Source organism: Megascapheus bottae, chromosome 26, assembly GCF_031878675.1.
Source record: "Megascapheus bottae isolate mThoBot1 chromosome 26, mThoBot2.hap1, whole genome shotgun sequence".
NCBI classification, from domain to species: Eukaryota; Metazoa; Chordata; class Mammalia; order Rodentia; family Geomyidae; genus Megascapheus; species Megascapheus bottae.
Window position 1 is genome coordinate 7164343 of NC_143534.1, and position 14758 is coordinate 7179100.

The 14758-nt window shown below is 43.4% G+C and overlaps 1 protein-coding gene and 1 pseudogene across 1 annotated transcript in view; one reads left to right on the top strand and one right to left on the bottom strand.

Moving 5' to 3' along the window:
• The window catches only part of Itih2 (inter-alpha-trypsin inhibitor heavy chain 2), a 28302-nt gene that overhangs the window by 1508 nt on the left and 12036 nt on the right, over positions 1 to 14758 (top strand). The window contains exons 3-9 of the mRNA XM_090318861.1: positions 1972 to 2004; positions 3637 to 3806; positions 4781 to 4885; positions 8190 to 8352; positions 10610 to 10717; positions 11650 to 11778; positions 12748 to 12864. Of these exons, the coding sequence (XP_090174987.1) occupies positions 1972 to 2004; positions 3637 to 3806; positions 4781 to 4885; positions 8190 to 8352; positions 10610 to 10717; positions 11650 to 11778; positions 12748 to 12864 (825 nt within the window). The remainder of the gene's footprint in view (positions 1 to 1971; positions 2005 to 3636; positions 3807 to 4780; positions 4886 to 8189; positions 8353 to 10609; positions 10718 to 11649; positions 11779 to 12747; positions 12865 to 14758) is intronic.
• LOC150045902 (high mobility group protein B1 pseudogene) lies at positions 6723 to 7325 on the bottom strand (annotated as a pseudogene).

The window sequence follows — 14758 nt, forward strand, 5'->3', positions numbered from 1 at the left end:
CCCCAAAATGGAAGATTAAGATGTCGTTATAGGACAGCAGTTCCTGTTTGGAGAAGTTTTCTTTACCCAGTCACCACTGGGTAAAGAGAGGCACTGTGCACATAATTGTCCTTCTTGGGGTCACTCTGTCTTGGGGAGCAGCTCAGAGAGCCCTTGGGGAAGGGACACTGTGGCCTCCTCTGAGGGTCTCGGAGGCAGCATGCACAGCCCCCGTTATGAATGGAGGAACGCGTCCTCTGCACAGCCAGGAAGGCCTGACTTCTCCCCATCGTCCACATACCAGGAGAGAAGGAATTCACTCGCTTTAACTGACCACTGGTTTATTTTGTCGTTCAATATTTGACTTTCTAAAGTCCAGGCTTTTATAGATCAGACATGTTAAAGCACAACAGGAAAGAGGCTCTGGGTCGGGTTCACCATCCAGAATCAAAGGAGAAAACGTGGTCAGGCAGGCTTGCGTTCCCAGAGGGAGGCAGTTCTAGAACGCACAATACCACAGAGCATCCCGAAAGCCTCAGATCTCCCCAAAGCAGGCAAGCTAAGCTTGCAGTAAGCCCTGCAGTTTAAAATTGTATTTATTGTTATTATCCTTAAGTAGTTGTGCAAAAGTATTTCAAATCAGCACATCAGTGGACTTTACAATCCATCCGTCAACCTCCAAAAGCAAGGCTATGTCATTTGTCCAGACCCATAGGCATTTACATGGATTATCCTCAAATGGTGCTTTCGAGAAGAGAATCTTCCAGATGCCAGTCACTGTGCTAGGCTGCAAGCTCTTTATGGCAGGAACATACTGACATCCCTGCAGTTCTGGAGCTTTGCCTGAAAGGAACGGACAGATCTTAATCAAGTCATGTCTCCTGTAGGGTAGATACCATAATGCAACATGCTCTGAAGGAGAGCATATGCTGCTATGGAAATAGTAATCTGGAGGACAAGAAAGGGTTTACTCCATGAGGTTGGGGTGGATGAGTCCTGGAGAAGGAACGTTTCATAGTGAGAACAGCAGTCTGTGGTAGGGTGAAATGTAACCAGCTCTTCAACCAAATATAAAGCCAATCAGAGAAAAGGAAGTGAATGTATGTTGTTCAATGTGACTTTGATTGAATGTGTTCATTTTCTAAGTATTCGTTTTAGAACCAGGTGAAGAAGCTCACACCTGTAGTCTTAGCTACTCCAGAGGCTTAGGAATGATCCCAGTTGGAGGCTAGCCCAGGCAAACCAGTTCCTCAGACCTCATCTCAACAGGAAGAACAGTTCAGTGAGGCGTTCCTGTCACCCTAGCTGTGGTGGGAAGCATAAATAGGACTGTGGTGCAAACCGGCCTGGGAAAAAGTGAGATCCTGTCTCAAAAATAACCAGAGTGAAAAGAGATGGAGCCACTTGCACTCTATCTACCACGCATGAGGGAGAGCATGCAACCTTTGTTTCTCTGGGTTTGGCTTGCTTCATATAATATAATTGTTCCAAGTCTTTCCAAATTTCCTTACAAGTGGCACAATATCATTCTTTCTATTAACTGAAGTATAATAGACTATGGAGAGCCAAATAGTGAATTGAAACCTTTTTGTAGAACTACTTAAGAATAACACACTACATAAAGAAATAATGTAAAAATTTTTAAAGGGCTGGAGTGTTGACTCAATTAGCATAGCACCTACCTACCAAGCACAAGGCCCTAAGTTCAAACCAGCAAACAGAATAAAAATATCTGTTTTAGCATTATATCATAGAAAGCCATAGGCATGCTGCAAAAACAGTGTATGAAGTGTGGAAACAAAACTAAACTAAAATAGATTTTTGAGGATGTTCCAAATAATTTTTGAGACTACTACTATATTTATTTCTTGGCTCCACTGACTGAACTATACCTAAATATAGAAGAAAAATTTGGACTGGGAGAGAAGTCTTTGTCCTGGAGATAATAAATATCATGCACATAACAAGTATTTCTTGCTCTTCCTTTCACAGAGAAGTCTTTCTGATGAGTCAGGAGAAAAGATGGTAAGCTTGCTTTGATTTTTGTTACAGATTGATGCCTGAATGATTTTTCTGTTAACCATTACCTGAAAATCAATCTTGTTGTCTCCTTGTCTCGGTCACTGAGTGTATTTACCTGGCTTTTGAAATACTCTTTGCCCAGCTCAGTTTGGAAGTGTTTCTAAAATCCAGCATTGAATGAGTAAAGTATTTGCAGTCTGGGCAGATGAACCAAGAACTAAAAATGTCCTTCTCTTTATTTTCTTGAATTTTTCTGACAACATAGATGTCCTGCAACCATGTATACTTATCCCAGCATGACAATTTTGATTTAACATGGAGAATATGGAACATATTCTAGAAGATCTCAGAATCCTCAGATGGTCAGAGCAGGACAATACACACAGGAAGTGGGTTGTGTTGTACTTCCTGCTCTGAATAGACGGGACCATCAGAGCTCACAGTCAGAGAAGAAAGAGCAAGTTTATTAGCCTGTTTTTTTTTAATCTTAGATTTAGATGATTTTTGACAGGGTTGGGGTTTTTTGTTTTTTGCTTTTTTTTTCCAGTCCTGGGACTTGAACTCAGGGCCTGAGCACTGTCCTTGGTCTTTCTCAAGGCTAGCATTCTACCACTTCAGCCACAACACCACCTGAAGCTTTTTCTGTGTATGTGGTACCAAGGAATGGAACCTAGGGCTTCATGCATGCTAGGCAAGTACTCTACCACTAATCAACACTCCTGGCCCCTGCATTATTATCATCATCATCATCATCATTATTATTACTACTACTACTACTTTATGCCTAGATCTCATATATGACAGAAAATACGTGATATTTGTCTTTTAAACTTAGTTTATCTCACTCAACCATGAACTGCAGTTTCACTGATTTTATTGCAAGCAATATAATGTCATTCCTCTACACAGTTGAATAATACTCCATTGTACACATGTAACACATGGTCTTTATCAATTCTTCTAAGAATTCACAGTATTGGGACTTAGAAAGCTGCTGGGTACTTGTGGCTCATACCCGTAATTCTTGCTACTCAGAAGGCTGAAACCTGAGGATCATGGTTCAAAGCCAGTGGGACAAGAAAGCCCCTGAGATTCTTTTTTTTTTGCCAGTCCTGGGCTTGAGCTCAGGGCCTGAGCACTGTCCTTGGACTTTCTCAAGGCTAGAGCTCTACCACTTGAGCCTCAGCACCACTTCTGGCTTTTTTCTATGTATGTGGTACCGAGGAATCGAACCCGTGTCTTCATGCATGCTAGGCAAGCACTTTAACCACTAGGCCAAACTCCCGGCCGCCCCTGAGATTCTTATCTCCAATTAACTACTAGAAAAGCTGGGAGTGGAACTGTGACTCAAGTCGTAGAGTACTAGCCTTGAGCAAAAGATCTCGGAGACAGTACCCAGGCCAGAAGAAAAAGACAGACTCAGTAAGTTAAACGTCATCAAAGTTATTCCAAAGCAGAGACCGATTTCTTTCTGCTCATTGTTCCTTGGAATCAGGGGCAGCCTAACAGCACCCGAGTCATGTGTTTACCACTACCATAGAATGGTTTGTGACAAGTTCATTGTGCTATGGGTGACACCATAGACAGACGACTGATAGCGATGCTACATTTTCTGTGTTGTCTTTCCTCTTTCAGGAGGAAGCCGATCAGGTAACACTTTACAGCTATAAAGTCCAGTCCACCATCACTTCTCGAATGGCCAACACCATCATCCAGAGCAAACTGGTGAACCATTCTCCACACCCGCAGAACGTCGTGTTTGATGTTCAGATTCCCAAAGGGGCCTTCATCTCCAACTTCTCCATGTGCGTAACTCCACACAGAGCCCCAAACTACACAGTGCTCTCCTCAGTAGCCCCCAAACCCTCCTCGGTAGCACTGACCTCCATCATCCACTGTTCAGGTCTCACTTCTTGAGACGTACTGCCCTGTCTTAGTCAGCTGGTGCTGCTATGACTAATTACCACAGACTGGGTAGGTTTCAGCATAAAAAAAAAAAGAAAAGAAAAATGATCATAGTTCTGGTGTTTGAAAAGCCCAAGGCCCAGGTGGTGACAGCTGCCACTCTGGAGAGGATTCTCTTCCCCATGCATGACGGTTGTCTTTGTGCTGCCCCCACATGGTGGAAAAGGGAAAGTGAGCGCTTGGGTTTTGTTTTTGTTTTTGTTTTGGGAGAGGCTCACGACCTAATTACACCCAGAAAGCCTCACCTCCTGACACCATCCTACTGGGGGATGGATTGCAATTAGACTATGCCTAATACTTAATTCTTCAAGAATTCTCTGATGAACCACATACAAGCTGGCCCATACTTCTCCTGGTTACTGAATAAGCATGCCTAAAGAAAATTATGCTTAATCTGAGAGGCAACATTTGAATATGAAAAAGTATAAACATAAACAATCACAAAATTTGTAGGGTGAGAACCAATGAATTGCCTAACATCTTGCCAATACTTGACCTTAAACTCATGGCCTGGGCACTGTCTTTTACCTTTTTTTATTCAAAGCTAGTATTCTATCAGTGAAGCTGTAGCTCCACTTCTGGTTTTCAGCTGGTGAACTGGAGATCAGAGTTCCACAGATTTTCCTGCCTGAATTGACTTTGCACTTTACTCCTCAGATCTCTTAAGGCTGGACAGTTTCTCCATTCTTATTTCTGATAGATACAAAGTGACCTTTGCTCCCATTCATTAAATCGGCCTTGTTGGATTGGTTGCTTGTTATTCCATTGTTTTGCTGAGACTCCTGTCCTGATTGGATGCCTTATCACCTTCCAGGACTGTGGATGACACAACATTCACCAGTACCATTAAGGAGAAAACCGTGGGCCGAGCACTGTATGCACAAGCAAGAGCAAAGGGCAAAACAGCTGGATTGGTGAGGTAAGGGCTGAGTGAACAGGATTTGCCTTCTTATTTCCATGGCTGCTGATCTTCCTGTCCCATTCCCCCAGGTAAAAACAGGCAAGTGTCAGACACCAGTGGCTCATGTCTGTAATCCTAGCTACAAAGGAGGCTGAGATCTGAGGATCAGGGTTCAAAGCCAGACCCAGCAGGAAAGTCCATGAGATTCTTAATCTCCAATTTATCACCAAAAAAGCCAGAAGTGGAACTGTGGTTCATAGTGGTAGAATACTAGCCTTAAGCACAGAAGCTCAAGGATAACATCCAGGCTATGAGTTCAAGCCCCAGGACTGCCCCCCACCAAAAAAAAAAAAAAGAGTAGGCAGGAAATCTAAACAAATGCAACATTCTCATAGACACATGGTAAGGACTCAGCTCTATTTCCCCAAGGAGGACCTCCGTTTCCTCATGGGGTTTGGGAGAACTCACACAGGTTGCACTTACATTGTTTCACAGGAAGAAGAATGCTCTGTAAATAAACTCTAGACTATTTCCTGAAACACGCAAAGATAAATTGCAGAAATAGTGTGTTAGTATCTTATCACAAAACAACATAGCTGCCGAAGAAAGATTGGAATTTGTTTTCATGCTTTATTCTTATATGTTCTGGTCTTATTTTTATTGGGTTGGGCATTCCAAAGCATTAAACTTAAGACTGCAGAATTTGTCCCTTTATAATGTTACATATAACCCATCTCAAAAACAAAAACAAAGACAGACAGATTTTCAAGTCAAAGCTATAAAGGAAATTTTGACTTATTACTCCTTTCATTCATTATGTTCTGCAAAATTCTGCCATGTTTCTTCTTCATCTTTTCTTCTACACCTCCAGACTTACCTATAATGGGGATTCTTTTCATTTATTCATTCAATCAATCAGTAGACTTGCATCCAGTGTTAACACTGTACCCAGTTGCATTCGAGATGGCAGCTACAGAAAGAGACAAGTGCTCATGGAGAGAAAAGGATGTGAAGGTTACCGTGGATAATGGACAAGGGCTAACATACACAGGGCATACAGACTATGGGATGCAAGTCTTAGGAGATTCAGAAAGTCCTCCCACAGGATGGATGTGTCAGCTAAGTCCAAATAGATACAAGAGACTCAGTCTGGTGGAGAAAGGGGAGAAAAAATTCCAAGCAGAGAGAGCACTTCCAACTATGCCCTTACAGCCCTTCTGTCTTTACAGAGTGCTTGACCACCTTTCCCTGTCATTTGCACCCCACCATGTATTCATTTCTTTATCCCACAAACATGGGACAGAGACTCTTCTGGACACTTGAGGTTTAGCAGAAGAATCTAGAATGCACCTTCCAACTCACTTTGCTAAACGTGGCAGCTCAGACTCCAAACATAGCCCCAGATCGTACTTCCCTTCTCTCCCATCCTGACACTCACAGTATTTCCCTGACCCCAAGAGGGCTGATTATGTCCCATCCTGCTGGATTATTCAGTCATTTCTTTTTTTAATAAAAAAAATTGTATTTACTTAGAAGCATTCAGAATGTCAACAAAACAGCTGCAACTTTTTTTTGCAATTACAGAGTGGTATTCAGTTAACAGAACAACAATTATTTCATATAAGCTGTGTCAAACAACTGAAGATGAAAAAACTACTATCCCCATATATAACTAATTTGTGCTGTGCACCAACAAGAACCTGCTTTAAATTTCCATGCCAATGTACAACCCCCATACTGTACCAGGCAAGGTTAGTGGCTATTGAAAAGACCACCAGGGCAGGGCTATCTAAAGACACATTCGGTAGTGCGTTAACTATACAAAAAAAGACACTGTACAGTTTAAAAACAAATGTTACACAGCCTTACATTTCAGTTTTTTTTCTTTAAAAGGAGTGAGTTGTGTACAGGGGGGTTAAATGCTTTATAGACAAGAAAAAAAACTGCGCTAGAACCAACTTATTCATCCTCATCCTCTTCCTCTTCTTCCTCCTCCTCTTCATCTTCCTCTTCTTCCTCATCCTTTCCATCTTCCTCATCTTCCTCCTCTTCCTTCTTTTTCTTGCTCTTTTCAGCCTTCACAACCCCCTTTTTTGCTGCATCAGGCTTTCCTTTAGCTCGGTAGGCAGCAATATCCTTTTCGTATTTTTCCTTCAGCTCAGCAGCCTTCTTCTCCTCAGCTGCTCGTGCTCTGCAGCAGTGTTGTTCCACGTCTCTCCCAGTTTTTTTGCAACATCACCAATAGACAGGCCAGGATGCTCCCCTTTGATTTTAGGGCGATATTCAGAACAGAACAAGAAGGCCGACGAAGGCCTCTTGGTGCATGGGGATCCTTGAACTTCTTTTTTGTGTCCCCTTTAGGAGGGATGTAGGTTTTCATTTCTCTTTCATAACGAGCCTTGTCCGCCTTGGCCATGTCTTCAAATTTCCCTTTCTCTTCAGCAGACATAGTCTTCCACCTCTCTGCGCACTTAGAAAACTCTGAAAAGTTGACTGACGCATCCAGGTGCTTCTTCTTGTGCTCCTCCCGGCAAATTTGCACAAAGAATGCATATGATGACATTTTGCCTCTCAGCTTCTTAGGATCTCCTTTGCCCACGTTTAGTTTTTCCTCCACAAGGCACAGAGTTGCTCAGTGCCCATCTGGATTTCACTTGCCCCTGCCCTGTCTCTATGGAGCTCAATGTACTGCAATGGCTGTGAGAGCCGGAGCCAGACGCCTATTTAGACATTTCTTAAGCATCCATGGTTGAGCCTAATCCTGAACTCATTCTAGCTAGAGAATCCTTGTTTCCTCTTCAAAACCGTAAACCTTGCAGATCAATAACCTCACTGGTTTCAATATATATAGTTATTAGCCAAGGCTTTACAGTACTGTTTGATGAAATAATAAGACTTGCCAAGACTGTAAAGAGAGTCTCTCAGTAAGTCTCAGGACATAGTAGGGAAGAAGTATTGTCTTTGGAAACGTGTAAACTTGGCTTTGATCCTTGGTGCTGCTACATGAGGCTTGCTCTGGAGTTTTGGGCAGGGCCCAATGCTGGTACTGGTGCTCATCCTGTTGAACTGCCATCTGAGAGATGCTGCAACCCTTAACTCTGTAAGAAGCTCTAGAAAAGCTTCAACCAGGGAGAGGAAGCCACTGAAACTCCTGATGGGATGGAATTTATCTAGAATGGGTACGCGTCTCTGGTGTACCTACTTGGTGAAGCACTAAGCAGGATTGCTCGCCCAGCGTGTAGACCAGCTGTCCCCTGTCTAGATCTAGGGCTCATGTTTGGTCGCCTGTGTGATGACGTGTGTTGGGGGCTCTTGGACATAGGAGCACCGCTATTGATATGGAGAATTTCAAAACTGAGGTAAACATCCTTCCTGGAGCCAAGGCGCAGTTTGAACTCCACTACCAGGAGGTAAAGTGGAGGAAGCTGGGATCCTACGAGCACAGGCTTCACTTGCAACCCGGACGGCTGGCCAAACACCTGGAGGTGAGCATAGATGATGCAACAAGGACACATCAATACCATTGTCTTATGTTCCCAGCCTCAATTTACGTGGTCTTTTCCTTACCACTCTCAGTGGTGTTTGGTGTTCTTATCTCTGCCCCCCCCCCAAATCTATGTACATAGTAGACTGTAAAGATGTGGTTTGAGGTCAATCGTATTGATTCTTTGTAGATTCTAACATCAGCATGGCTACCTGCTGGCTATCAGAATATTAGCTAATGTAATACGGTTTCAGGGATGTTGTAAAAAAAAATTACTATCACAGAGATGCATTATCTCCCAGTCCAAATTCTAAATTCAAGGTTTTAGCAAAGTCCATATGAATTGCTCAGGCAATAAAAAAGGATGAATTACAGTGAAATCTTAATTCCTATTTGAATTAGAATTTTTCTCTTGTGTCTTCTTACCTGCCAACTAATGGTATTTCTTGACCGGTGGTTTCGTGGACTTGTAAGTTTACTTTCTTCTTTCCTGGTCATTTTGTTTGCTCTGAATATCCTAAATCTCCCTCAGCCTTCCCCTTAGAAGAAGACTCGTCATTGGCTTTGGGGACCATGGGATGATCCATTTCTTTAGCATACATTAACTCCTAAGTTCTCCGTCATAGGCTCTGTGGATTTGACCATGTAGTTCTCAGGAAGCTATTATTCAGCCCATAACACTCACTGATCACAGTCAAGTTACCTCAAGTTTCTACTTTTCCATGGATAAAGAAATAAATATTTGTATTTCTTACTTCTGAGTGAGATGGACTTAGGGACATAGTTGGAAAACACCCATTAGTAAGACAAATTTATGCAAACAGGGGTTAAATGAATGTTAAATTGTCTTCCTTCATTACCCTAACTATCTCCTAAAGAAAATTCCTTAGGTATTGAGTTCTTTCAGTGGCAAAGTGCTTGCCTAGCAAGTGCAATGTCCTGGGTTCAATTCTCAGTATCAAAAAAGAAAAGACATACACAAAAAAGATAGGGGGCTGCCAGTGTGGCTTAGTGTAGAGTGCTATCCTAGCATGCACAAAGCCCTGGGTTCACTTCTTGGGTACCATATATACAGAAAAAGCTAGAAGTGGTGCTGTGGCTCAAGTAGTAGAGCCACAGGAAGCTCAAAGACAGTGCCCAGAAAGAGGAGGAGGAGGAGGAGGAGGAGGGTCCCTTCATCGTAATTTGAAAATCCACATATCTGATAGATCATATCTGATCATCATCGTCATAATTTTATTCTCAAAGTGCATGTGATTGAGCTCTTCTCTGGGCTTCTTATAGCATGTGAATGAGTGAAGATGCTTTTCCTCCAGGCAAGCACCACATTCCAGGACTAACTGGCCAAGATATCCCACACGGCCATGTCATTCTGGTTACTTTCCACCAGGGCGTGCCAGTTGGTGTCACCCACATTGTCTTGCTCAATATGTATAACCCCTTGTGACCCAGGATGAGGCAGCCATGAAGACGGATAAACATCTGATAATGAGAACACACACACACTTAATAACAGAAAGAAAGAATTAAAAGGCCCAAGAAAATACTTATTTTTGACAGAACTATAGAGTAAATGTAGAATAATTTAACAATAGTTTTTCCTTCTTCTCTAACATGAATGATCTTATAAACAAAACCAGAATAGTGTGAAGAGGAGTACATTATGCCATTTTTTTAGGCGTTCCAAAATCCCTGAGACTGGATCCTTGACAGGTAGAGAGGTTTGCCCAGGGCTGAAGGGTACAGATAGGTCACCATTACCAGGGGGCCAGGACCCCTGGCTGCATGACAATACAGTGGGATCATAGAAAGGGACCTTCCCTGTAATTCTAGAAGGCGGGAAGTTTGTGGGGTGGCCTTGGTTCATGACGACCTGCCCTCTTGGGAGCTAACTCATTCCATAAGACTGGATCAACCCCACAACCTAACTCGCTAGTAGAAGATGCTATCTCCTAAAGTTTCCAGAACTTTAACCTTGCTATGCCAAGCTTCAAGGTGCGAGCACATGGGAGCGTCTGGCTCCCAGTGAAGAAATGAGTCCTGAAGAATGGCATAGTAGAGTGTCTGAGTTACTAGAGTCATACCCAGGGAATTTAAAGAACTTCCAGGTTGATAGAGAGCTGAAAGAATTTCCCAGAATGATACAGAATCATGCCGGAGGACTCAGTGATAAAATCATCACAAAACTACCAATAGGTTTACTACTTAAAGACTCAAAGACTTTTAAAGCCTCAAGTAATTTTCTTTCTCACCTCCAGGTAAATGTGTGGATCATTGAACCTCAGGGAATAAGATTCCTTCATGTTCCTGACACCTTTGATGGCCATTTCGATGGTGTTCCAGTCATATCTAAAGGAGCCCAAAAGGTACGACATGTTTCCAGCCGTCTAAGTGGCCCATTAGCTGCTGGCATCTGGTCTTCTCTGTGCTCTGGCGAATTAAAAGTGACCTGGCATTGGACTGAAGGCACTCCCTCTATGAAGGAGTAGTAGCCCATACACTGAGGCTAGACTCTCTCATTCAACATAATTATAAAATAACTCCCATCATTCCATTTCATTTAGCCCAATGACTTTCCTACTGACAGACTGCATGATGGCTTCTCATGACACAGAGCAAGAAATATTCCGTTTCATTCGCTTGGCCTTAATGGCCAATCACCAGCAACTTAAGGAGAAGTCAAATTCTTCTAAGCACCTTTTACAAATTCTTTCCAGAGCTGGGAGCCTTCTCTTCCTGGCAGAAGGGTGAAATTCTCTGAATTCCTTTCTAAAAGGCCCGATGCCTGCCAAACAATATCACAATGTGGTAGCCTTTCTTCTCAAAAACCTTGGCTCTTCCAAACATGGTAGATCATGTTTATAAGCCTAGCTACTTGGAAGACCGAGGATGGGAGGATAGTTGTTCTAAGCCAGGCTGGACAAAATACTGACAAGACCCCTTCAACTAATAAAAATCTGAGTTTGGTGGTAAGTTCTGGTCATCTAGCTACATGAGAAGTATAAGTAGGAGGATTGCAGTTCAGGCTATTCCAGGCTTAAATGCAATACCTATATCAAAAATAACTAAAGAAACAAAAAGTATAACTCAAAGGTGATTGTTAATTACTTAGCAAGTACAGTACTGAACTTCAGTATTGAAAAATAAGGGGGGGGGTGGAGCTGCTGATGCTAAGTAGATGGATGCCGTGTCCACAAGGAAACACTCCTTATCAATGCAGAAGCTGGTGAGACTATCAAGCCCTCAGCTGTCAAGGGCTGGAGGCAAAGACCAGCTACTGATGCCCTGTTCGTTCCAGGCACACGTCTCCTTCAAGCCCACAATACCACAGCAAAGAAAATGCCCCAACTGCTCTGAGACAGCAGTAGATGGAGAGCTGGTGGTGATATACGACGTAAACAGAGAAGAGAAGGCTGGGGAGCTTGAGGTGAGTGTGAACAGCCTCAGGTGAAACCACGCTGAGACCAGAGGATTCCTGCTTTCTAGTTGCAAGGCCAGTGTCATGGCTTCACAGAAGAAACTCAACACAGGTTCCTCTGGTCTGCCACTAGGCATTATCTTTTATGTCAGAAAAAGCTAGATCAGGCTTTACTGAGTGTTATGCTGATCTCTTTTCTATCTCTGTAACACGATCTGTGAGTTTCTTCAGGGATGAAGGATAGAGAAGAATATTAGAGGCCACAGACAGGGGACTGAAATGCCCTGCATAGAGTAGGAGAAAGAATTAGGTAAGCCAATTTTTAGAAGATGAATGGATATGGACATCTAGCTGGACAGCTTCCCACTAATTTCAAGAAAAATGCAAATTATCTTAAGTGTTCTGACTCACCACCTAATTTCTTGAATTCAATGGCCCCAACTTGCTGGACCAGCAATAGAACCCCCAGAGTGCCTTGTTAGCTCATCACTGTCTGGAACCTTCCTCGCCACTCCTATCCTAGCTCATCCCCACAATGTCAGCCTAACTCTAAGTGTATCCTCAAGATTTCAATGTGGAAGCCATTTCCTTGGGGCTACCTTCCCCATCTGAGGGAGAGCCTTATCCTTCCGGCTCTTGGAGCCCTTTCCTTTGCTAATGATGCCACTAAACAATCTTTCCTGGGCGGTATCACCACTGGCTGTGAGTGGCACAAGGTGAAGAACTCTGCCTGACTCATAGTGGGTTAGCAGAGTGCCTGGGCCGAATAGAGTGGAGGACCTGGGGAAACTGGAGAGAAGGCCCAAACCTCTGGAGGAGAGGAACAGCAGGAGGGAGAGCTGAATTGCGCACACAGCTTCCACCCTGCCTTTGTCTTCATACTCATTGTGCCTTTGTTTTCCCACCACTCACCTCTCCTCTCATAGTTCCCAAGCTATTTCCTACCTTTAACGCATTAATTGTGGTCTGATTTTCCAGGTATTTAATGGATATTTTGTCCACTTCTTTGCTCCCGAGAACCTGGACCCAATTCCCAAAAACATCCTCTTTGTCATTGATGTTAGTGGCTCCATGTGGGGAATCAAGATGAAACAAGTAAGTGACCTGGCTTGCAGAGGTAGGTGGGGCCCATGCCTTCTTTTGATCCCCTCTGTATCACTCCCCACCCCCATCTTATAGTAACAGGGATTACTCTCAGGGCTTTCAACTTGCTAGGTAAGCACTCTACTACTTGTCTCTAGTCCTTCCGATTTTTTAGTTTGTTTTTTTAGATAGTGTCTTGAGCTAAGTTTGCCCGGGCTATCCTTGAACCATGCATGATCTCTCCCTCCGGAGTAGCTGAGCTTACAGGCATGTGTTGCCTCACACAGCCCTTTGAATCTTTCTTAACAATGTAATAATATCAGAGGTGTGTGTGTGTGTGTGCGTGTGTGTGTGTGTGTGTGTGTGTGTGTGTGTGTGATGGGGGGAGAGATTGAGAATCAACTATCTTAAATGAGTTTGTGAAGTAACTAGATGGTTTAGTAGCGACTCCTTCAAGAAAGCCTTGGAAGGCAAGGAGCAAGCATGCAGCTATCTGGAAGGCGGCAAGGATAGCCCGTGCACTGGGCCTGAGTTAGAGGAACAATTAACAGCGAATAACCGGAAGTCAGGCAGTGGAGGAGAGCTGCAGGAATGGGAACTGAGAGAGAAGGGGCAGGCGAATCATGTAAAGCCTCCTGCGTCACATTCAGAACTTGGGCTTTTCTTGAGAGCCAGATAGAGAGCTGTAGGAGGATCTGAATGAAGGAACGACATGACAGATGAGGAATAACATGGGTGACGCGTGCTGTGCAATGTGTAGCTGCTATGTTGCAAAGAGACTGGGGCTCTCAGCAGTGTAACTCCAGATACTTTGGTGAAAAGTTAGAGAGATTCCATCTTTTATTGTTGTTGTTGCTGCTGCTGGTTATGGGGCTTGAACTCAGGGCCTGGGCACGGTCCCTGAGCTCTTTTTGCTCAAGGCTACCACTTTGAGTCACAGTCCCACTTCCAGCTTTTCTTTGGTAGTTAACTGGACATAAGAGTCTCACTGACTTTCTTGCCTCCACTGGCTTGAACCTCAGTCTTGAGATCTCAGCCTTCTGAGTAGCTAGGATGAGACTCCATCTTAATCAGTAAGTCAGCTGTGGTTGTATGAGCCTAGGATCCTGTGTGGACGGCTGTAGATGAGAGATCCAAGGTATAAGGCCAGCCCAGCCAAGAACTCAGCCCTACATGAAGCAAAACTAAAGCAAAAACAGGATGGGGTTGCGGATGTGGCTCAAGTAGTAGAGTGCTTGCCTAACAAGACTGTGCCCCTGGTTCAAAGTCCAATATAACCAAAGCATGATAGCCTGGACCAAGACTGCAGGTATGACTATGGTAGGGCTGAATTTTGTAATCTGTTTTGAAGGTAGAGTATTTTCTGCTAGATTGGCTGTGAGTTAGGAGGACAGAGAGTATAAAGAGGAACCTATAATTTCAGTTTGCACATCTGGAAGGACAGAGTTTGTCACCAGTGATTAGAAGAGCCAGGGACAGAATCAGATACTGTGGGGAATATGTGAATTTATTTGAATGTACAGAATTGAACTTGAGATGCTGTTAAATATCCAAGTGGACTGGTTAAAGAGAATATTGTCTGTACTCTGTTGATGTTCAAAAGGGAGCTATGGAGATAAACCAGGATGAGTCAGCAGCATACAGATTTATCACAAAGTCTCTCACATTGAGACTGAATGAGAACACTAATGAGATTACAACAGATTTGATGCTGAAGACATTTGATTGAATCATAGAGCATTCCAATAGCAAGAAGGGAAGGTCAATGAGGGTAATGGAAAGGTGATGAAAGAGCTAATAAAGACACATGGAGATATTGTACGGGACAATAGTAAGCCATGGGCCAAATGCTGAGAATGGGATGAAAGCGATGAGCAGTCCTCTGGACTTGGCTATTTCAAGGTCA